The sequence below is a fragment of the Heterodontus francisci genome, chromosome 7 (genome assembly GCF_036365525.1).
Source record: "Heterodontus francisci isolate sHetFra1 chromosome 7, sHetFra1.hap1, whole genome shotgun sequence".
Lineage (NCBI taxonomy): Eukaryota > Metazoa > Chordata > Chondrichthyes > Heterodontiformes > Heterodontidae > Heterodontus > Heterodontus francisci.
Genome location: NC_090377.1, coordinates 82,645,899 through 82,671,403, shown reverse-complemented (window position 1 = coordinate 82,671,403; position 25,505 = coordinate 82,645,899). Strand labels below are relative to the sequence as shown.

Genomic DNA, 25,505 nt, shown 5'->3' with positions numbered 1-25,505 from the left:
ACACCTTGCAGTTGTCCATGAAGGCGGGACAATTCCTTGGTTGGTGTATCAGGCCGCACTTACCACCTATCTTGCCTGGCTGAGGTATCTTGGTTACTTCACTTATAGCTGTAGTACCAAATGCCCGTATGCCCTGCCTGCGTGCAGCAAGTTCTTCAAACATCCTGCCTTCTCTTGGGAGACTTTCTACATCATACCCTTTTTCCTTGTCTCGTAGCTCTTTCTGAAAAACCTCTATTGGGGTAGACATAATCACCAATTCCATAATGCGCCCTGATAATTCCACTTCTGAGAGGTCATAGAGTTTGCCTTTCTCGATGTACCTGCTCATGAATTGGTCAATGGTCTCTCTTGATTGCTGCCTGTCTGTCATCAGCTCTGGGCTGACCTTGAACTGGTCCTCTAACATAGATTATCGTCTTTCTGGTTCCTTCTGCTCAGCTTTAGAAAGTCCCGAGGTGTTAATCCAGTGTAACCAATCATTAACGATTGCTATTTTTATCTTGACCACTTGTTTTTCCAGCTCCATGACAGCCAGTTCCAAAGAACACAACTCTATTTATTTAAAAAGTTGGAACTTGTGGAGGAGGTCTTGGGCTTTCCTGTTCACCGAGGGACATGGTGCCAAATTCCCAGTGTCAAAAAATGCAGCTGGAGCTTTCCCCTTTAAATTGCAGCCTCCTTTTTTTCTTGGGCCTTTCCCTAGAGGGGAAAAAAAACTTGCAGGTCTACTGTGTCTGCAGAGTTGAGCTTCAGTCATGCCTATAACCTGTGCCTGCAGCGTGGGCTTTCTGCCTGCAATCGGAGAGGCCCCGCCATGAAGCACTAACAGTGGGAAAACACCTGGCGCGTAATGGCGATGCCGATCCGCAGTCTCGAAAGAACCAACCTTGTTTGCTGTTTCCGAGCATAATTCCGCCCGATTTCTGCTGTTTCTTTCTGGCTACCATTGATCTGAACAACCCCCTTCATGTACGCACTGTGATTTTATGGAAAGTCATTACTTGCCCGTGCCGAATCGCTGCCGCCCCTGATGAAGTGGCCCAGTCCATGCTGGTTTACAACAAGAGAGAGCGCTGGTCTTCATGTCCTGCCCGAAATCGCTGGTCTCTGTGAGTACCATTCCCTGGCTTCTCTATAGTAGTTTTACCTCAGAACTGTGCTCTTCCCTGCGTGTCGCAATCGCCATGTTGTGAAAGGTGTGCTGCTCCAGAGACCACACATTGCTGCGATGTCGATGAGGGGGTGATTCTTCAGAAACCATACGCTGTCTCCCATGTCACCAATGCCACCATATTGCGTTATTGCTTTTATGTAGCAATAAGGAACCAAACAGTCTTAAGTTGAGTGGCCATGAACTGTGGGCTCTTTCTTTGTATAGTAGCACATTTAAAGGGAGAGCTCTGTCTTGCTCAACTCCAACTAACTGATCACGTGCTGAATGACATCACTTCTTGTGATGTTGTGTGGAGTAATTACATATCACAACGTTTTACAGCCAATTAAGTACTTTTGAAGTATAGTTATTGTTGCAACGTAGGAAACACAGCAGCCAAATTGTTCACAGCAATGTCCCACAAACGGCAACGTGACAATGACTTGGTAATCTGTTTTTCTTGTGATTTTGGTTGATGGATAAATATTGGCAAGGACACCAGGGGGACATCCCCTACTCTTCGAAATAGTGGCATGGAATCTTATACGTGTACCTGAGAGGGAAGAGGGCACCTTGGTTTAACATCTCATCTGAAAAATCCGACAATGCTACATTTCCTCAACACTGCACTGGAGTGTCAGCCTGTCTTCTATGTTCAAGTGTTTGAAGTGGAACTTGAACCCATAACCTCCTGACTCAGAGATGAGCGTGCTACCACTGAGACACAGCTGACACCTAGACTGGGGTGGGGATTGTGGGGGTAGAGGAGAAATGGGATAAATGAAAGATGGCACAGCTAGATGACAGGAAGGGGAGGAGGCAGGTGCGAAGTGCTTGAGAGGGGCTCAAGAAAATGCAAATAGAAGTATTAGGATTGGAACTGCAGCAGCAACTAAAATGCACATGAGAATGGATACAGAGAGAATACAGGTTACATAGTCATTATTACAAGCTCACAGGACACCAGTCTGGTGTGTTCTGAGTCTTTATTGAAACTGACTGTAATGCCTGCAGTTAGAGTGCCTCATGGTAGAGGTCACATGACTATGGCAAGCCAGGAGGCACATTGGTACATTATTACATTTCTATCTCAAACATCCCCTTTTTCATACAAAAAAACCCCAGAAAAATAGAATTTGCATGCATTATCATTTGCACTGTGAGTTGTCCAAGTTACCCATGATGCACATATCTGTTCTCATGCATTAGCAGCTCGTCATCTCGTCAGTCTCTGCACATGCATTGCACACATAGTCTTTATATCGTGTCAGTCTCTTAATGGTGCACGTGTGCATTGTCGTTGGCTGCTCATCTGGTTGGTTTTCCTTCTCCGGCGAGTGTCGTTCCCTTGTCACTTGTTGCCACAGTAACTGTTGTTGTTCCATTTCCGTTGTTGGGGTGCCGAGGACCTCTGGGGCTGATAGTTGTTCTATGGTCTGTGCAGTTGGTGAGATCTCATCTTCCTGATCGGCCGCCTGTCGTGAAAGAACTGCTTCTCCAGTTGTGCGTATGTGCCTGCGGTTGTGACGGTATCTCTGGTCCTTCACTTCCACCGCATAAGATCGAGGAGTCAGCAGAGAAATTGGATTCAGCTCAGGAGAAAGTGGGTATCTGTCCGGGACTCAACACACATCAGAGGAAAGCAGTGCACTGAAGTATAATTCTGAAGTGCAGCAGGTGTCGAATGGGCACTGTAGGCTACAACAAGTTCGCTTAAACTAGAAGTGATTTGGTGGCAAAGCACAGTCACGGCCTGCGAGCATACAGTGTATTCCTGATAGCTGTGGAGTTCAGGGTGCTGGATAATCAAATGTGAGCTGAGTTCCAGCTACTGAAAAAAGCACAGGTAACCTATTTTGTAAGGTAGTTTTAAACTTTAAACTCTGTACAGGTAGTTTGAATTTGTAGAATGAGCTAAAATGTACTCTGGATTAGGGACAGAGGACCTTAAGTAGCAGAAATATGGCTAATGAGTCTAAGGCCGTGAGTGTTGACTCTAAGCCTTTGAACAACATGCGTTTGTCCATTTACTGTTGTAGATAGACATGAGAGGGGAAAAATTGGATTAGGCCCATTTTTGGGCACAGGGGCTGCAATTCTTGATTACACAGTGCCCTGTCCCATTGAGGCAGGCAGCAGGCAAACGTCGTGCTTCAATGGGACAGGGCAGCGGGTAATCACGTATCACGACCGCAGCGCCCGAAAACAGACCTATTTCAGTTCAATAAAGCAAAATACTGTAGATGCTGGAAAACTGAAATAAAAACAGAAAGTGCTGGAAATACTCAGAACTGGCAAAACCTTTGACACAAATACTGGCACTGCGTGTACATGAGAAGGTAGTATATAGTCTGGATCATAATATGGTGAGTAAGCAAACGAGTGGGCTGTAGCCAGGGCAAGGGGAAAGGATGGTCTGTGTGCCAGCTCATCGGAGGGCAAGGTCACTGATGAGTTCTGCTGCACAGGACTCAGATGAGGACTGATGCCGCAGAGTACAGGAGAACACTGATAGCCATGCACACTGAGATGCTTAGTGCATTGGCAGGCCTGCCAGACAGTCTGTTTTAACTGTCAAGGAGCATGGAGGAGTCTGGCTCCACTTGGCAGAGGGCTTTGCACAGAGCTTGGAACCCATCCTTTCCATCATGGAAATGATGGGAAACTCCATGAGTGTACTTGCGGACCTGCCCATGATGCAGCTTCTGGTGGCATATCTCAGCTTTCATTGCAGCACAGGCAGCAGCTACCCAACATCTCTGTGCTGCAGTGAAAACTCAAACTGAGGTCATGCAATTCATGCTTACAGCCATGCAGGCTCAAACTGCTGACATCATGCCTGCGGATGTCAATGATAAAGGGGCATTCAGGCTCTAATAGCAGTCCAGCAATCTGTCCTCTAAGAGATTATTGGATTGCTGAGGGACCACTCCAGGGTAGTGGCAGTGGCTCTGTGGTGCACGGACCTGCTGTCCTCTCTCAAGATGATAGATTTTCTGCTTTCCACCACTACCACGGCCAGCGCCTTTGCCTATCAGCCAGCCAGCCGAGACTGCTGCTGCCTATGCCCAGGTGGTGCAGTCTGAAGCTGGGCCCGCAAGGCCCTGAGTTGCTTGAGATCATTCCCGCTAGGCCATCTGCAGTCTTCCCCAGTGAAAGTCAACAGCCTTCCACCAGTCATGCTGCAGCCACTGGGGTGGCACTGCATAGGAGCACGAGGATATTAGTGTCCCACACCAGGACAGGCAAGGCACCCACAAGAGAGGCACTAAGGGGATGTAATAGTGTGAATAGTTCAGTTTTGTATTTATTACTGGATGTGTTGTTGGATGAAGTTATTATAGAATGATTTTTGATTGGTGGCTTTTATTTCAGTATTTTGGACATGAGTACGTTCTGATGGTACATGATTGATTGAAAGGTGGGGTGACCTTGATGATGGGATGGCATCTTTTGGGAACTGGAGTTTCGGTATCTGCTGTCGAACAGCCTGTTCAGACTGATGAGGACTTGGATGCTCCCCCTGCCTTCTCTTGCTTTTCCTCCTCTTCCTCCCAAGGTAGCCTCCGAATGCCTGGTGGGATGGGCTGTGCCCTTATGATAGCGAGGTTATGGAGGATACAGCAGACCACCATGAACTTTGAACACATGCACTGGTGATTACCGGCAAATGTTCCCTGAGCAATCCAGGTAGTGGAGCTATTGCTTGAGGATGCTGATGGTTTGCTCCATGATGTTCCTTATAAATGCATGGCTCTCGTTATAAGTGCAATGTTGTTGGGTGGTGGGGACTTATTAGCCTGGTGTATAGAGGGTATCCCTTGTCACCTAGCTGCTAGTCTTTGGTTCACTGTGGTGGGCCAAATATGACGGGTACTGCTGACTGCTGCAAGGACGAAGGCATTGTTTAGTTTAGAGATACAGCACTGAAACAGGCCCTTCGGCCCACCGAGTCTGTGCCAACCATCAACCACCCATTTATACTAATCCTACACTAAGCCCATATTCCTACCACATCCCCACCTGTCCCTATATATTTCCCTACCACCTACCTATACTAGGGGCAATTTATAATGGCCAATTAACCTATCAACCTGCAAGTCTTTGGCATGTGGGAGGAAACCGGAGCACCCGGAGGAAACCCACGCAGACACAGGGAGAACTTGCAAACTCCGCACAGGCAGTACCCAGAATCGAACCCGGGTCCCTGGAGCTGTGAGGCTGCGGTGCTAACCACTGCGCCACTGTGCCGCCCCATTGTGGCTGCTTCCAGGACAGGAGGCATTGACTAAGAAGATCTTCTGGTCATGGTCACACACCAACTGGACATTGATAGAGTGAAACCCTTTGCAGTTACAGAACATCTCACCATTAACATGTGGAGCCCGCAGAGCCACATGTATGCAGTTGATTGTCCCCTCCCACCAGCCTGGCAAATCCATGTGCTCGCTTATCCTGCTTCTTTCTGGTCAGTGAGGAGATGATGAAGTCCCCTTTCCTGGCATACAGAGCCTCTGTGGCTTCCTGAGATAGCGAATCATGGCGAACTGCGAGATGTTACTGATGCCACCTGCTCTCGCCTGGAAGAATCCTCTGACATCCCTGTCGGGATGTAGCACCACTCTCTTGAAAATCCAACAAATCACAAACTCCTCCAGATATATAACACAGTACTTCCACAAACCTGCACCAGCAGAAGTAAGCAAAAACACCTCACCTGGAAGTTGAATGATTGGCTCTTTAAACAATGCTAGTGGGGATGGGTCCATCATGCAGCTGAACACATGCTTATGGCGCATGCACGGCATGCCATGCTAGCACCCTCTCAGTCAGGACTGCCGCACTGGAGGTAGACAGAAGCGTTCAGCCACCATTATTTCTTCTCTGGGCTTTGAAGCCCTTAATATACTGCCCCAAGGTGGGTTAGCAGCAGAAGAAATGGAAGAAATCAGTGGCTGAGCACAATATCCCCACCCCATCTTAAATTCCCTTCTCCAGTCCCTGCTTAGACCACCGCTGACTGCTGCTTCTATCCCCAATACCCAAATCTTGGTGGGAAGCCAGGTGCTGAGTTCCTGACACTTTCTCCCTTCCATCTAGTGCTCCCCAGGACCACCAGGTGAAGGCTGACAGTATTCACTGGAGTTCAAGCCTTGGTTCAAACATGGACAAAAGAGCTGAACTCAAGAGGTGAGGCGAGAGTGACTGCCCTTGATATCAAGGCAGCATTTGACCGAGTATGGCATCAAGGAGCCCAAGCAAAACTGAGGTCAATGGGAATCGGGGAAAACCCTCTGCTGGCTGGAGTCATACCTGGCGCAAAGGAAGATGGTTGTGGTTGTTGGCGGTCAATCATCTGAGCTCCAGGACATCACTGCAGGAGTTCCTCAGGGTAGTGTCCTAGGCCCAACCATCTTCAGCTGCTTCATCAATGACCTTCCTTCAATCATAAGGTCAGAAGTGGGGATGCTCGCTGATGATTGCACAATGTTCAGCACCATTTGTGACTCCTCAGATACTGAAGCTGTCCGTGTAAAAACGCAGCAAGACCTGGACAGTATCCAGGCTTGGGCCAATAAGTGGCAAGTAACATTCGCGCCACACAAGTGCCAGGCAATGACCATCTCCAACAAGAGAGAATCTAACCATCTCCCCTTGACATTCAACGGCATTACCATCGCTGAATACCCCACTATCAACATCCTAGGGGCTACCATTGACCAGAAACTGAACTGGAGTAGCCATATAAATACCGTGGCGACAAGAGCAGGTCAGAGGCTAGAAATCCTGAGGCGAGTAACTCACCTCCTGACTTCCCAAAGCCTGTCCACCATCTACAAGGCACAAGTCAGGAGTGTGATGGAATACTCTCCACTTGCCTGGATGGGTGCAGCTCCAACAACACTCAAGAAGCTCGACACCATCCAGGACAAAGCAGCCCGCTTGATTGGCACCCCATCTACAAACATTCACTCCCTCCACCACTGACGCACAGTGGCAGCAGTGTGTACCATCTACAAGATGCACTGCAACAATTCACCAAGGCTCCTTAGACACCACCTTCCAAACCCGCGACCTCTACCAACTAGAAGGGTTCGTGCAGCAAATGCATGGGAACACCACCACCTGCAAGTTCCCCTCCAAGTCACACACCATCCTGACTTGGAACTATATCGCCATTCCTTCACTGGCGCTGGGTCAAAATCCTGGAACTCCCTTCCTAACAGCACTGTGGGTATACCTACCGCAAATGGACTGCAGCGGTTCAAGAATGCAGCTCACCATCACCTTCTCAAGGGCAATTAGGGATGGGCAATAAATGCTGGCCTGGCCCGCGACGCCCACATCTCATGAATGAATAAAAAAAAAGTAGTTAGGAGGGCCCTGTAGTCAATGGACAGTCTCCATCCAAGGGAAGACCAAAATTGCACCAGGGTCCTAAATACACTGATTTAAATATTTTAATTAAGCCCCTGCCTGTTTTGGGCAGGAGGACTGATTCTTATTTTAAGGCCCACTTGAAAATCAAGTTGAGTGTGCCTGGGATGGCAAGTTAGCAGTAGTTTTTTTAAAAGATTCTGTTGATATGTCTGTTTGCACTGGAAAATGGTCGGCAGATGAAAAGTGTCTCCATAATTTTTTAAATGTTAGTGATACTAAAAATAAATAATTATACTGCTTTTCAGATATGGTCTAAATTCTGCAGTAATCACTTAGCCCTTTGAATGCAAAATAATGTTTGCATGTTTTAAAGTCATAACACAAGATCTATGAACTGGATTTTTCTGCCATTCTAATGCAGAATATTCTAAAAATGAACAAAATAAATGCATTATACCACAACATGTTTCATCAGTTAAAGTATATATTTTAAATAAAGAGACTTGTAATCTTCTAGTTTTTATTTTAGTTTCACATAGCAATTCTCAAAGGATGAATGAATTGCCTTTTTGAATTGGTGAATAATGACATTGTTTTCTTGCATAACCACAGATATGTCAGCATATTCTGCTGAGCAGCTTTATGTACTGGGCCACATGTGTAGTGGAAATCATTGGTGCTATAATCCAATTTATTTAACTGTTCACTACTCCCCCTACAGTTACATTGAATGACTGGAGTGTTTTGCAGTTATTTTGTGATACAGATGGACTGACTGGCAATTAAATGCAAAATGAAGTTTGTCAAACTGAGATGCTTAATTGCTTTTGTCTTGTTCATTCTAAAAGAAAGATGCTTCTTATTACTAATCCAGTATGTTATAATTTCAAGCAGATGTGTTCTATTCATGTATTGATAGTCTATTATATTTATATTAAGTATATTTATAAAAGTGTACTTAATATGAGAGAGTTCAGGCGTTGTACACAGTATCCTTAATCCTTAAGTGGTTCTTTGAACTAATCTGATGGTCAACTTTTACATGTTTTTAAAATAGTATATTGTTGAAGTTATAACCAGAAGCACACTGGTACCGGGAAACGGACAAGCGTGAAAGATTAATGTAATCTTGCAGATAATGATGCACATTCTTACACAAAAATCCATCTGCAAGTGTCATGTCAGTCAGCAGAAATCTTTGATGGGTAGATCCAGCTGGGCCGTCTCTTCTGGCAAAGCTGCCTTAGAAAATGCTAAATGCAGTTATGATGCTTAGTGCCATCTGCAGCATGCCAGCTCATCCCATTTTCCTTGGCATTTAGAATGCCACATAGGGCATAAACACAGTAGAGATGGCAATGTGGAATGACAGATTCAGATCCTCTGGAGAATGCAGGCTCTGGTGTGTAGCTTTGCCACCTTCTCCCTACTATCATTTGATGTTATCACTGGTGTTTTCCTGTACTTTCATGTTATATTCAGAGTAATATTTCTGTTCCTTATTTCTCTACTTATAAGTTAACTTAACCTTAAAAGTAAAAATGCACAAAATCGAATTGTTGTATGTGGAAGTAAAGATAGATGCTTAGAAAATGCTATACAGAAGTATTCAATTTTGGAAAAATCAGTACAAACTGCGTTGGCATCTAATTATGTGTTTGCATTGCTTTTCTCTTAATTATAAAATACACATTCTAGTATAATTTGCCTTTTATAGCCTTACCATATGTTCATACATATGGCAACCACAAGTTCAAAGGTACTGATTTTTTTTTCAAAAATGTTGTCACATCTTCAGATTACTTCATTTTCTACACCTGATCATGTCTTTCTTTTGTAGTTACAGAATATGAAGGACATGCTTTTTCAGTTCTCAAGGAATGTGATATTCAAGAATTTGATGGGTATGTAAACTCTGAAACAAAGCTACCAAAGTATTTGTTGAATTCTGTCAATCTGTGATGGGTTCCCCCCAAATGTAACTCCTTCTGCAAATAGATTTCTGTTACTGTATCAATAATGCAATAACTAAATGACAATAATCAACCATTTGCAATTGAAATTTTTTTTAGACAAAGAACTTCGTGTATAATCACAGCAGGTGGGGTATTTAATTACTTGTTCGGTAAGCAGTGATGAAGTACCTTCATGCAAAGGACTGCTGCAAGGTTTCATACAACAGTTTATCTCCCTGGTGCTTGCATTAGAGTAAAATTTAGCTCTCCTTTAATACTTTCTGCTCTTGTTTACAATGACTAGTGGTGACACTATTGTATGCGGTCGAGACTTAAACATTGGCATCCCCTGTTAATGAAGAAAAAAAGGGCAACGCTGAATTTTGCCTACTTTAGAGCTTATACCTGCAATTTATGCTTCTTGATAGTCTGTCACAATTGGGATATTTCAAATCACCCCTTTGACTACTGAATAGCTTTTCAGATTTCAAGAAATAATCTTTTGTAAGGCAATTGAAAAATTGATGTGTGGATTATTTGGTCATTTTAACCTGCAGTTAACCTGCAGATACCTTCTTGTGTTGAAACTCTACCATAAGACTCTTTTTCCTTAGCTATCTTTCAAAAGTCTATTTAATCTAAAGGATCTTAAGGTCTCCCTTGTAGTATAGGGTTGTGAAGGGTTAATAGCGAAGACAGTGAGAGACCCCTCCCACTCTATGAGCGATGATGTAACTGTCACATGAGATAGGCTTGAGAAGAAGAAGAAGGTTTAACAACACAAAGGATGCTAGCTTAGGTGGCTTGTGGAGAGTGTGTATAGTAACTGTAAATAATAGAGTTGCTAGTTAACCTTTACCGGAGTATAAGACTTTCTCTAATACGCCCTGCAACATTTCTAATTCAAGTACAATTAAACCCAACATCCCTCTGTCTCCACTCCTCAATTAAACTGGCTGCCAGTCCACTTTTAGTTTTTGGCAATTTCCTCACCTTATACTGCTCCCACCCCTTCCAACCATGCCCCCTTCCACTTCTACCTTTTCCAGTGCCATGAACCTCTGCTCACTTGGAAGCACTCCTAGCTAACCTTCTCTCCTGTTACCAACTCGAGAATTGAGCGCGTCTTTAACACGTACATAACTTCCCTCTGCTCCTTCCTTTGGATTCTCTTCCAGAATCTCTAACCTTATTCCCATTTTCTAATTTCTTCAATTGTCCCCTCCAGCCCTGCCGGTTGTTCAACCACTGTGCTTCTCCACATTGTCCTGCAGAATATTCACTCACTAACAGGACCCTTGCCATTTGTGACTTTTTTGTTAATGACTAGATTGATATCCTAACCCTGACAGAAATTGGGCATGTGAGTGAAGGCTCCCCACCTGGCTACAGATTCCATTATTTTCCCTGTCAAACTGCAGTGGCAATGGTGTAAACTTTATCATTAATTCCTACATTGGCCTCTCCCCTTACTTCCATCATATCTACCTCCCTCTCTCCCTTGATCCACTCATCACCCTCTGCTTAACCATTCAGTTACATTTTCTGATGCCTCAGGCCTGCTAATCTTTTTAATGGCGTGCTCTGCTCAGGTGCCGTCTCTTTCCCTTTCAAAAGCTCGATCTTCAACCTCAAAAGTCCGTTCTTCCCCCTCCATTGTCTCCAGCTCATTCAAAATTCAGCCACCTGTATTTTATTCCTAATGAGTCCTGCCTGCCCGTCATCCCCCATTCTCACTGATCCACATTTTCTGTGCCCCCCCCATACATTGAATTTAAAATCTTCATCCTCATCTTCAAATTAATCCTTGGCCTTACCACCCTTCCTTTACAGCCTACATTTCTAGCTTTGCATTCCCTCACCCTTTGGTCTTTTGGATCTTTGGCCTTTTGTATACCCCCTTTATGCCTACCTAACACTGGTGGCAGAGCCTTCTGTCTGCTCAGCCAGATTTTCTACAACTACATCCCTAAACCCTTCTGATTCTTTTCTTCTGTCTCCACCTTCAGAAAAATCTGAGTAAGGTTCGAGGTTCAAGCCCCACTCCAGAATCTTGAGCACATAATCTAGGCTGACACTTTGGTACTATATTGAGGCAGTCCTCTACTATATGAGATGCTGCCTTTCTAATGAGGAATTAATCTGAGGTCCTGTATGTACTGTCAGGTGGACATAAGATCCCATGAAACTAAAAAACAGCAGGGGAGTTCTCCTGGTGTTCCAGCTACCAATTATCCCTCTATAAACATCTTTTAAAATATATTAATTAGACATTTATTTCATCTTGTGTATAAATTGGCTGCTGCATTTCCTTACATTACAACAAAATACTTCACTGCCTGTGAAGTGCTTTGGTACTTCCTGAGGTCATGAAAGATGCTGTGTAAGTATGTTTCCACCCAACAAAGAAGGAAGCAGTGCTGGATCTAGTTCTGGGGAATGAAGTGAGGCGAGTCGAGCACGTTTCAGTCGGAAAGCATTTGGGAAACAGTGGTCACAATATCATTAAGTTCAGAGTAGGTATAGAAAAGGGTATTGAAAATCAAATGTAAAAATACTTAACTGGAAGAGGGATAATTTCAGTGAGTTGAAAAGGGACTGGCACAGATGAATTGGATTCCAAAATTGGCAAGTAAAACAGTAAATGAGCAATTGGAGGCCTTTAAATTGGAAATAGTTCAGGTACATATGCGACTGATTTTCCTGAGGAGGAAAGGAAGAGCATCCAAAGCGAGAGCTCCCTGGATAACTGAAGATGTAGAGATTAAAATAAAACAGAAAAAGGAGGCTTAGGATAAATTGGTAATTCAGTAAAGAATCAAGCTGAATACAAAAAGTACAGAAGAGAACTGAAAAAGAAAATAAGAGAGGAAAAGACTCTCTCTCACCCTGGTCATTCCCCTGGTATGGCCCTCATCTCTGCTCTCTTAAGTCCAAGGGATGCAGACTTGAAAGGACATGGTGGACAGCTGGTTTAGCCATTCATCACCAGATCTGCTGGACCACATAAAGCACTATCTGGTCCAGCTCTCATCTGCTAAAACTGTTCACTATTCCAGAATCATGCTGGAATGCAAAGATAATGCCCGGCTTTTTTTCTCTACTTGCAACTGTCTTCTTAAATCCCTCTCCCCTATCTCCTTCACTCTCAACTCCAACATTAAGTGTCAGGAGCTCATACACTTCTTTGTCACTAAGATTGAGACCATCCAATCAGCTGCTTCTGCCGCATTCTCCCCACCACCCCCCCCACCCCCCACCCAACCCTTCCACTAGCCCACCGGGCCATTATTCTTCTAAATTTCCCCACTGCTCTTGCCCCGATCTCGCATCATTCTCTAATTTCTCTCCTATCTCCCCTCATGCCCTCTGTGAATTCATCTTGTCCCATGAGACTCACCTCTTGCTCTGTTGACCCTATTCCCACTAAACTGCTGACCACCCAACTTCCCCTGCTGGTCCCCATGTTAATTCTTTTCAGCTGTTTTCCGTCTCTCCTTTGAATCTGCCGTCATCATCCGTCTCGTCAAAAAAACAACCCTTAACCCCACTGTCCTTGCAAACTACAACCCAATCTCCAACCTCCCTTTCTTCTCTGAAGTCCTTGAACGTGTTGTCGTTTCCCAAATCCGTGCCCATTTCTTCTGTAACTCCATGTTTGAATCCCTCCAATCAGGTTTCCGCCCCTGCCATAGTAATGAAACAGCTCTCATCAAAGTCACAAATGACATCCTATGTGACTGTGACAAAGGTAAACAGTCCCTCCTCATCCTTCTCGACCTGTCTGCAGCCTTTGACATGGATGCCCACACAATCCTCCTCTAACACCTCTCCACCACTGTCTACCTGGGTGGGACTGCTCTCACCGGGTTCCATTTTTATCTATCTAGTTGTAGCCAGATCTATCGCTTGCAATGGCTTCTCTTCCCATTCAGGCACCATTACCTCTAGTGTCCCCTGAGGATCTATTCATGGCCCCCTCCTATTTCTCATCTGCATGCTGTCCCTTGGTGATATCATCTAAAAAGAGTTTTCATATGTAGTCTGACAACACCCAGCTCTACTTCACCACCCCTCCCTCAACTCCTCCACTACTGCTAAATTATCAGACTGCTTATCTGTCATCCAGTACTGGATGAGCAGTAATTTCGTCTAATTAAATATTGGGAAGACTGAAGTGATTGTTTTTGGTCTTCATTCTAAGCTGTGTTCCCTAATTCCCTACCCTCTCCCTGGCAATAGTTGAGACTAAACCAGTCTGTTCTCAATCTTGATGTCATATTTTACCTCAAGCTGAGCTTAAGACCACATATTTTTGCCATCACTAAGACCGCCTATTTCCACCTCCGTAACATTGCCTAATTTTGCCCTTGTCTCAGCTCATCTGCTGCTGAATCCCTTGTTCATGCTTCATACTTCTAGTCTTGACTATTCTAACGCACTCCTGGTTGGTCTCCCACATCCTTGAGGTCATCCAAAACTCTGTGCTGTCTGTGTCTTAACTCGCACCAAATCCAGTCACGTATCGCCCCTCAGCTCACTGATTTACGTTGACTCCCAGTCAAGGAACGTTTTGATTTTAAAATTTTCATCCTTGTTTTCAAATCCCTCCATGGCTTTACTCCTCCCTATATCTGTAATTTCCTCCTTCCCCACAACCCTGGGAAATATCAGCGCTCATCTAATTCTGGACTTTTGAGCATCTCCGGTTTTAAATGCTCCATCATTGGTGGCCATGCCTTCAACTGCCTAGGCCCTAAGCTCCGGAATTCCCTCCCTACACCTCTCCGCCTCTCTACCTTGCTTTCCTCCTTTAAGACACTCCTCAAAACCTACTTCTTTGACCAAGCTTTAGGCCATCTGACCTAACATCTCCTTACATGGCACGATGTCATATTTTGTTTCAAATGCTCCTGTGAAGCGCCTGGATTTTTTTAATAATTCATTCATGGGATGTGGGCGTCACTGGCCAGACCAACATTTATTGCCCATCCCTAATTGCCCTTGAGAAGGTGGTGGTGAGCTGCCTTCTTGAACCGCTGCAGTCCATTTGGGATAGGTATACCCACAGTGCTGTTAGAAAGGGTTCCAGGATTTTGACCCAGCGACAGTGAAGGAACAGCGATATAGTTCCAAGTCAGGATGGTGTATGACTTGGAGAGGAACTTGCAGGTTGTGGTGTTCCCATGCATTTGCTACCCGAACCCTTCTAGTTGGTAGAGGTCGCGGGTTTGGAAGATACTGTCTAAGGAGCCTTGGGGTGCATTGTTTGCAGTGCATCTTGTAGATGGTACACACTGCTGCCACTGTGTGTCGGTGGTGGAGGGAGTGAATGTTTGTAGATGGGGTGCCAATCAAGTGGGCTGCTTTGTCCTGGATGGTGTCGAGCTTCTTGAGTGTTGTTGGAATTGCACCCATCCAGGCAAGTGGAGAGTATTCCATCACACTCCTGACCTGTGCCTTGTAGATGGTGGACAGGCTTTGGGGAATCAGGAGGTGAGTTACTCGCCTCAGGATTCCTAGCCTCTGACCTGCTCTTGTAGCCACGGTATTTATATGGTTACTCCAATTCATTTTCTGGTCAATGGTAGCCCCTAGGATGCTGATAGTGGGGTATTCACCGATGGTAATGTCGTTGAATGTCAAGGGGAGATGGTTAGATTCTCTCTTGTTGGAGATGGTCATTGCCTGGCACTTGTGTGGCGCGAATGTTACTTGCCACTTGTCAGCCCAGGCCTGGATATTGTCCAGGTCTTGCTGCATTTCTACACAGACTGCTTCAGTATCTGAGGAGTCATGAATGGTGCTGAACATTGTGCAATCATCAGCGAACATCCCCACTTCTGACCTTATGATTGAAGGAAGGTCATTGATGAAGCAGCTGAAGATGGTTGGGCCTAGGACACTACCCTGAGGAACTCCTGCAGTGATGTCCTGGAGCTCAGCTGTTTGACTGCCAACAACCACAGCCTTCTTCCTTTGCACTAGGTATGACTCCAGCCAGCAGAGGGTTTTCCCCCTGATTCCCATTGACCTCAGTTTTGCTAGGGCTCCTTGATGCCATACTCGGTCAAATGCTGCCTTGATGTCAAGGGCAGTCACTCTCACCTCACCTTGAGTTCAGCTCTTTTGTCCATGTTTGAACCAAGGCTGTGATGAGGTCAGGAGCTGAGTGGCCCTGATGGAACCCAAACTGAGCGTCACTGAGCAAATTATTGCTAAGCAAGTGCCGCTTGATGGCACTGTTGATGACACCTTCCATCACTTTACTGATGATTGAGAGTAGGCTGATGGGGCGGTAATTGGCCGGGTTGGACTTGTCCTGCTTTTTGTGTACAGGACATACCTGGGCCATTTTCCACATTGCAGGGTAGATGCCAGTGTTGTAGCTGTACTGGAACAGCTTGGCTAGGGGTGCGGCAAGTTCTAGAGCACAGGTCTTCAGTACTATTGCCGGAATGTTGTTTTATTACATTAAAGGTGCTATACAAATACAAGATTAGTAGGTAACAAAAGAGAACCCAAAAGTCTTAAAGGTAATCAAAGGTAGTGTAAAGCCAATTGGGACTCAAGAAATCTTGTGGAGGGATGTCTGAGGTACTAAATGAGTACATTGTATTTGTTTTTACTAAAGAAAAGGATGCTTCCAGTGCCGCAATAAGGAGGAGGTAGTAAAGAAATTGGATAGGATAAAAATAAAGAGGTACTGAAAAGATTGGCAGCATTCAAAAGGAGAAAAGTCGCCCTGTCCAAAGTGGGTGCATCCAAAGTTCGTAAGGGAAGTAAGGGTGGAAATTACAGAGGCTCTGGCCACAATCTTCCAATCCTCCTTACATATGATAATGGTGCCAGAGGACTGGACAATTGCAAACATTATACCCCGGTTAAAAAAAAAAGGGAGAGGGTTAAATCTGGCAACTACAGGCCAGTCAGCCTATTGTTGGTGGTAGAGAAACTTTTTAGGACATTAATCCGGGAGAAAATTAATAGGCATTTGCGAAAGTATGGGTAAATAAATGAAAGCCACTATGAATTCATTAATGGCAAATGGTGTTTCACTGACTTGGTTGAGTTCTGTGACGAAGCATCAGAGATGGTTAATGAGGATTGTACAGCTGATGTTGCGTATATGGACTTTCAAAATTTGGTAACGTACCAGATAATCGACTTGTTTGCAAAATTGATGCCCATGGGATTAAAGGAGCAATGGCTGTGTTGATACAAGATTGGCTGAGGGACAAAATGTAGTGTATAATGGTGAATGGTGGTCTTTCAGACTGGAGGCAAGTGTGTAGTAGTATCTCCAGAAGTCGGTGCTGGGACCACTGCTCTTTTTGATATATTAACTTCCTGGACTTGGGTATAAAGAGCATAATTTCAAAGTTTCCAGATGACATGTAACTCGGAAATAGAGTAAACATTGAGGAGGATAGTAACAGACTTCAGGAGGACATAGACATGTGAAAAGGCAGATACACAGCAGATGAAATTGAACAGAGAGAAGTGTGTAATGATTCATTTTGGTATAAAGAATGAGGAAAAGGAGTATAAACTAAAGGTATAATTGTACAGTGGGGGGTGCAGGAACAAGAGAGTCCTGAGGGAGTACATACGCAAGTCTTTGACGGCGCAGGACAAGTTGAGAAGACTGTTAAAAAGGCATAAGGAATCCTTGGCTTTATGAATAGAGGTATGAGTGCAAAAGCAAGGAAGTTATGCTAAACCTTTATAAAACCCTGGTTATGCCCTCGCTGGAGTATTGTGTCCAATTCAGGGCACCACACTTTAGGAACATGCCAAAGCCTTGGAGAGGGTGCAGGAGAGATTTACTAGAATAGTATCATGGATGAAAGACTTCAGTTATGGGAAAGACTTGAGAAACTGGGGTTTTTGTGCTTAAAACAAAGCAGGTTAAGGGGAGATTTTATATAGGTGTTCAAAATCATGAACATTTTTTATCAAATAAGGAGAAGCTCTTTCCAGTAGCAGAGAGTTGGTAACCAGACAACGCAGATTTAAGATAATTGGCAAAAGAACCAGAGGCAAAATGAGGGGAAAAAAATATGCTGTGAGTTATGATCTGGAATACACTGTCTAAAAGGGCAGTGGAAGCAAATTCAATAATTACTTTCAAAAGGGAATTGGATAAATGCTTGAAATGGAACAAATTGCAGGGGAGTCAGACTAATTGGATAGCTCTTGTTCTTTCGAAGAACCAGCACAGGCATGATGGGCTAAATGGCCTCCTTTTCATGATTCTGTGAAATGCAATTCTTTCTTCCCTTCCCTTCGCTTCCCCTTTCCCTTTTTCAAACCCTTTTTAGACCATGCTTTCAGTTAATTCTCGTAATTCTCCCTCCATTACGCCATCATAGGTGACATCCATTCTTTTTGATTCTCCCACATGCTTTGAGATGTTTTTCTATGTTAAAGGCACTATATATGTTGTATGTGAGATCAGTAATTCTTTCTGAAGTTATATTCTATAATTAAGGTAAGTGCAATGGAAGATTTATTATGCATTGAAATGAAGGAGATTCTCCTCTACACTAGTGGATAATGTAAATTGGCAGATAATCAAGAATTCCCCCCCCCCCCTCCAATTTTTATTAGTTATTATACAATGAGCTGGAAATACTCATGTTAGCACATGGGCTGTTGGCAATTATGTGTAGAGATTAAATCTATGCTCCCTTTAGCTTGCATCAAATTGTAGATGTTAATAGATCTTGACATTCTTAACCAGGATTTATTCACCGATGATGCAACAACACTAGGATCATCTATTTCCAAATTTCCAGGCCTACAAAATTCAAACACGACTAGTCAGTGAGTAAGGAGTATAGACAAAATTAGAACTGAGTTACCTGGGCTTTGAGGGCCAGATTGGAAGGATTCAGAGGTCATATGTAGCTCGATGGCTGTCAGTTGGTCATGGAATGAAAATTAGCAAAGTGCAAATAACAAACTGAATTTAATCTATCTCGAGCTGCTGGAAGTTCATTTATGTCCGACTATAATATGACGAGGCTTTTCATTTGCTAACAGTTTGACTAATAATCTGGAAAATCGATAATTGAAGTTTAGAAGTTGGAAGTTCCACATTAATTGTAATTCTCAGCTTGAAAAACCAGCACAAAGCTGTATTTGATGCATAAGTGTAGTTGTTTGCACCTTTAATCTGGCAATACATGGTTAATCTCCTCGGTTGTCTCTTTACCACAATATGTGAGCATCTGGTATACGACCACTGAATCAGTGGCTGGTGGAGTTAGTATCAGATAATTGGTGATACATGGACCTGATAATTCCTGTCTAATTTTATCACAGTTGGGGGCTGTTTGTGCATGTTTGCCTAAGATTATTTAACATTGACCTAAAGAGGGAATAATTTAAGGAATCCCAGGGAAGTTGAAGACTGGGATCTCTCGGAGATCATGAGAAATGGTTCAACTTTCAGTGTAGTGAAACCAGAGCCCAAGCATTTGTACTTTGGGCTGTCCTGATCTTAAACACATTGAGCTACAATGCCCTCTCTAATTTTTTTTTTGTTTTGTGGGCCTGTTAATTTGAATGTGTGGTATTTTTAAATTTTTGCGCCTGGGGACACATTATGAGCAGCCTGTGCGGTACCATCTGAGTTGCTGCATGGCTGCGAACACGTTACAGGCATCTTGTTGAGCAATCTTGCGATTAATACTGTGGCTGGCCAGCAAATATGTGCGAGTTATCATTGTTCTACTCTTCTTCCTGTTCATTCTTAGGCTTCCAGTCACTTTGGGGTAATCCTGGGGCAGCTTCCTCAGGAGCCTCCTCTCTTAGATGCTAATGGTCCTGATGTATTTTCACACAGTATTTTTCACTTTTTCTTTGAAGTGACAAAATGAAAACTAAAAAAAATCTAACTTGCTCAAGTCAACATGGGCTTTTGCTGCCTTGATAGATCTGGATGGGCACTTCACTATGCTCCAACTCTGTTGCACTGTGCCCTTCATAAGATCACTGATCAGAAGGTACTGGAATTGCAATCACGTGGTGGGCCCATCCCCCTGAGGAGGTTGAGACCGGTCACTGATCAGCAACATTAGAACTCAAATTGTTTCCACCAGACCTTGTGAGTACCTTCAATTTCTTTTGTGTCCTGGATGTTTTAAGCTCTGCCTTCTACTTTTCAACATTTTAGTACGAATGTGGTACGAATTAGTTGGGTAAAAAAAAGACTGGCAAATCTAATAACCACATTTTGATAGACATTTAAATCGAGAGATCTTACAATATAAGCAAAGGTATAAGGTGAGTATTGCATTATATTCAAGTGTAGTGATAACTAGCTAAATGTTTAAGAAGAAATTAATATTATAAAATCATTTTAAAAAATCTGTGCAAGTATCAAGGAGAGTGGTGATACAGTCTAATTTAAAGTTGTCTTAAATAGGCCATGTTTACTATCACTCCCCCCAAAAAGACAGGATTATAGCCTTGCTTATTCAGATGATATACAATGATTCCTCCACTATAGTTTTTTATAATGTTCTGTTTGTTGCTCTACAGAGTAGTGTGTGTGGGTGGTGATGGGACTGCAAGTGAAGTGGCCCATGGTTTACTCCTCCGAGCCCAGATTGATGCAGGGAGAGACATTGATTCCAACTTCACGCCTGTCAAAGCACGACTTCCTCTTGGCATAATACCAGCAGGTGGGCTTCGAAAATGCTGACTCATTTGGCTCTGCACCTGTCCTTATTCCGCTTATCACCCCTTCATAATCTAAGCTAAATGACTCGCATTTATTATTTATATATATATATATGTGTGTATGTCTATGTGTGTCTGTATATGTGTATATTTGTATGTGTGTGTCTATATATATGTATATGCATATATAAACAGGAATTCAAACGTAAAATAAGTAGAAAGTTTTCTTTTTATTGAAAGAGAAAAGTCTATCTCATGAGCCATTGTTTTGTCTTATTTAACCTGATCTTTAAATATCTGTCCATTGGCTATTACAAATCACAGAAAATGTTGGTTTTAGATATGCATCCAATGTTCAATCATAATTTGTGCATATTTTTGCTACTGCAAAAATTACTGTTTTTGCCAGAATTACTTTAGAACTGTCTATTTTTGTGTAATAAACATTTTGCTGTAGCAGGGCAGTGTATTCTCACACAGGGTTGGGGAGAGTGGAAGGATCTTTTACTGAAAATATCTGGTTTCTACAACAACTTAAATGTATTAACTTCCATTATGATTACAATATTTGCCACTATTGAAATGAGTTAAGATGCTAATCTAATAGATTTGAGAAAAGCAGTTTATTCGTAGAAAACCAATTTATGTTCTGGTGCAAAATCATAGTGTAATGCGCTGCGCAAACGACTACTGGCAACACCTATGCAGTCATATTCAGCTGGCCTCAGACACCGGAAACATCAGAGGAATGTATGATGGCATGAAGAGAGCTCTTGGGCCAACCATCAAGAAGATCGCCCCCCTCAAATCTAAATCAGGGGACACAATCACTGACCAACACAAACAAATGGACCGCTGGGTTGAGCACTACCTAGAACTGTACTCCAGGGAGAATGCTGTCACTGAGACTGCCCTCAATGCAGCCCAGCCTCTACCAGTCATGGATGAGCTGGACATACAGCCAACCAAATCAGAACTCAGTGATGCCATTGATTCTCTAGCCAGCGGAAAAGCCCCTGGGAAGGACAGCATTACCCCTGAAATAATCAAGAGTGCCAAGCCTGCTATACTCTCAGCACTACATGAACTGCTATGCCTGTGCTGGGATGAGGGAGCAGTACCCCAGGACATGCGCAATGCCAATATCATCACCCTCTATAAAAACAAAGGTGACCGCGGTGACTGCAACAACTACCGTGGAATCTCCCTGCTCAGCATAGTGGGGAAAGTCTTTGCTCGAGTCGCTCTGAACAGGCTCCAGAAGCTGGCCGAGCGCATCTACCCTGAGGCACAGTGTGGCTTTTGTGCAGAGAGATCGACCGTTGACATGCTGTTCTCCCTTCGTCAGATACAGGAGAAATGCCGTGAACAACAGATGCCCCTCTACATTGCTTTCATTGATCTCACCAAAGCCTTTGACCTGGTCAGCAGACGTGGTCTCTTCAGACTACTAGAAAAGATTGGATGCCCACCAAAGCTACTAAGTATCATCACCTCATTCCATGACAATATGAAAGGCACAATTCAACATGGTGGCTCCTCCTCAGAGCCCTTTCCTATCCTGAGTGGCGTGAAACAGGGCTGTGTTCTCGCACCCACACTTTTTGGGATTTTCTTCTCCTTGCTGCTTTCACATGCGTTCAAGTCCTCTGAAGAAGGAATTTTCCTCCACACAAGATCAGGGGGCAGGTTGTTCAACCTTGCCCGTCTAAGAGCGAAGTCCAAAGTACGGAAAGTCCTCATCAGGGAACTCCTCTTTGCTGACGATGCTGCTTTAACATCTCACACTGAAGAGTGCCTGCAGAGTCTCATCGACAGGTTTGCGGCTGCCTGCAATGAATTTGGCCTAACCATCAGCCTCAAGAAAACAAACATCATGGGGCAGGATATCAGAAATGCTCCATCCATCAATATTGGCGACCACGCTCTGGAAGTGGTTCAAGAGTTCACCTACCTAGGCTCAACTATCACCAGTAACCTGTCTCTAGATGCAGAAATCAACAAGCGCATGGGAAAGGCTTCCACTGCTATGTCCAGACTGGCCAAGAGAGTGTGGGAAAATGGCGCACTGACATGGAACACAAAAGTCCGAGTGCATCAGGCCTGTGTCCTCAGTACCTTGCTCTATGGCAGCGAGGCCTGGACAACGTATGTCAGCCAAGAGCGACGTCTCAATTCATTCCATCTTCGCTGCCTCCGGAGAATACTTGGCATCAGGTGGCAGGACCGTATCTCCAACACAGAAGTCCTCGAGGCGGGCAACATCCCCAGCTTGTACACACTACTGAGTCAGCGGTGCTTGAGATGGCTTGGCCATGTGAGCCGCATGGAAGATGGCAGGATCCCCAAAGACACATTGTACAGCGAGCTCGCCACTGGTATCAGACCCACCGGCCGTCCATGTCTCCGCTTCAAAGACGTCTGCAAACGCGACATGAAATCCTGTGACATTGATCACAAGTCGTGGGAGTCAGTTGCCAGCATTCGCCAGAGCTGGCGGGCAGCCATAAAGACGGGGCTAAAATGTGGCGAGTCGAAGAGACTTAGTAGTTGGCAGGAAAAAACACAGAGGCGCAAGGGGAGAGCCAACTGTGTAACAGCCCCGACAAACAAATTTCTCTGCAGCACCTGTGGAAGAGCCTGTCACTCTAGAATTGGCCTTTATAGCCACTCCAGGCGCTGCTTCACAAACCACTGACCACCTCCAGGCGCGTATCCATTGCCTCTCGAGATAAGGAGGCCCAAAAGAAGAAAAAAGAAAGAAATGTTTAATCAGATCATTTTTACAGATCAGGTCTATACTTCAAGATTTAATGTATGTAATACTTTAAAATTACATATCAAACTTGGATAATTATCTTGAACTAGAGTATTCAGTATAATCTTTGCACAATTATGATCTGCCTATTGTACTGAACATTTGATATAAATCTAAAACCAATGTTTTCTGTGATTTTTAATTGTCCATTGGACAGCTATTTAAAGATCAGGCTAGATAATATATAACAGAAAAATTTAAGGCTCATGAGATAAACCTTTCTCTTTCAGTAAAAAGAAAACTTGCTACTTAATTATTTTATGTTTATATACCTGTGATTCATAATGGTGGCTGACACTAATTTTCTTCACATTAAATCAATTCAAATTTTGATAGCGGTAATGGCAGAAAACCAGCCAGTCATAAATCACCTGAAATGCTTCGATTTTCACTCTTCTTAAACATTTTATTTGACACTAACCAGAAGAACTGATGGAACAGTATTTAATCCAACCTTGGATGGAGAAAAACTTAAGTGGACATAGATGACAAAGATTTTGAAAATTTGCAACCTGACTCAACTCCTGTTGTTAGCTGTCATAGCCCAAATTGATTCCTGATGGCAGCTCACATTCAATTCAATGAGTCACAGCTGATAGATACGTCACTCTTAATGTGGAGAGGCTTTATATTTATCGATAAGAAGTTGCAGAAATCATGAAAGGACAATAATGGACATATCACTAAGGTAATCACACGTTAAAGAGGTGAGAACAGCTGATTAAAGCTTTTTGAACTGTCCAAAATAGGCAGCGCGTTTAATACATTTAAGCATCACTGTTGTAATTTGACGCCTGTGGTGATGACAAATGGTTTAACACCATTTGCCCAATATAGGCAGCTGTCCGTGATGAGTGAGGACGATGTAAGTGGTCGGGACTGTAAATTAATTTCTTCTTATAGATTCCATGTCAAAGTCATTTATTGAAGTGTAAGGATTGAATTTATTACATTCATGTCTTTAAAAAGTGCTGACACTTATAACTTAGTCTCCAATGTATCAAGAATCTCCATTTCAAGAATGGTGCATTTGTCAACTATAAGTTAATTTTCTTCAATGCATCAAATGACATTGACTGCATTGGGGAGTCATCAGGAAGTTGTTTGGAGAAATTAGTGGCAGGTTTTTTAGGTCCTGTTGGGAGCAGGAATGGAGGTGGACGGATGCTGAATATAGCGGCACCAGCCGGTGTGCTGGTTTCTTGTTGCTGTTCCCAATTCCAGCGGGGTTCATCAAATTTGGGGAAAGCTGGCCCTGAAACATACCCAATTCGGCAATAAGGCCAATTAAGCTAGTTAAAGGCTCATTGAGAGCTTGTAGAGAGCCAGTTTGGAATTTCAGTGGGGACGCACGGGTTGCACACTGGGTCAGGGGCACACCAGGTGCTTGGAGGCAGCAACACAGCAGGGAACCAATCATGGCCAGCCCCCTGAAATTAGGTGGGCCCATAAAAGGGAGCATGGCTGAAAGGGGCACTCAACCATTGGCAAACAGGTGCTATCAGGTGCGCACAGGCTGTGGAGAGAGTGGTCAAAACACGCTTGGGGGTGGGGGTCAGTTGACACATTCCTGGCATGGCAGGGGCTTTAAGAGGAGGGGCAAGGCTTCAAGACATTATCAGGAGTTTAGCAAGGAAGGCAGCAACTGGTAATGGGAGCTCGACTCTCAGATTTTGGGTCTCGTGGCAATGCGGAGCAAAATACTCCATAGGAGACGCAGAGCCCCATGCATGAGGAGGGCAGAGAAGAGGGAGTGGATCAGGAAAGCAACAGAGGCCATACCCTCAGCATAGGATCTACCACTGAAGATAGAGCTACCTGGAGATGTCAGAGAACCAGTACGGCAGGAGACTGTGACTCTCCAGGCAGATGGTCACAGAGATTTGCGCTCTTGTGGCAGAAGACCTCACACCTTGCAGCATTGCTTTCCATGCCCTACAGTAGCCATCAAAGTCACTGTGGCCTTGAACCTCCTCGCCACTAGCTCCTTCCAAGGATCATCTCTGGACCTTGATGTCTCACAAATGGCTGCACACCACTGCATCTCGGAGGTCACTGATGCCCTTTTTTCCAAGAGATGGACAGTACATTCAATTCCAGACAGATGGGGCCTCTCTGGCACAAAGGGCAGTGGGTTTTGTCTCCATCACTGGAATCCCCCAGATGCAGGGTGTAATTGACTCTCCCCATGTGGCCGTCAAGGCACCCAGTAACTGACCAATAAGATTCATCAGCAGGAAGGGCTTCCGCTTCCTCAACGTTCAGCTGGTCTGTGACCACAATAAGAGCTTGCTCCTTGTGTGTGCTTACTTTCCTGGCAGCTGCCATGACTCCTTCATCCGTCGGTAGTCTAGGGTGCTGCAGCACTTCATTCCCCAAACTACCTGAATGGATTCTAGTCGACAAGGGATATCACTTGAAGAAATGGCTACTCACCCCTTTACAAGACCCAGAGACGGAACCACAGAGGCGCAAGAGCTGCAGGCATCTCCTCACAAGAACC

The 25,505-nt window shown here is 44.1% G+C and overlaps 1 protein-coding gene across 4 annotated transcripts in view; it reads left to right on the top strand.

Moving 5' to 3' along the window:
• cerkl (ceramide kinase-like) overlaps positions 1–25,505 on the top strand; it is a 244,244-nt gene that overhangs the window by 143,722 nt on the left and 75,017 nt on the right. For all 4 annotated transcript variants that reach the window (XM_068035551.1, XM_068035550.1, XM_068035548.1 and 1 more), the window contains 2 exons: positions 9,378–9,441; positions 20,044–20,186. In XM_068035551.1, coding sequence (XP_067891652.1) covers positions 9,378–9,441; positions 20,044–20,186 — 207 coding nt within the window. The remainder of the gene's footprint in view (positions 1–9,377; positions 9,442–20,043; positions 20,187–25,505) is intronic.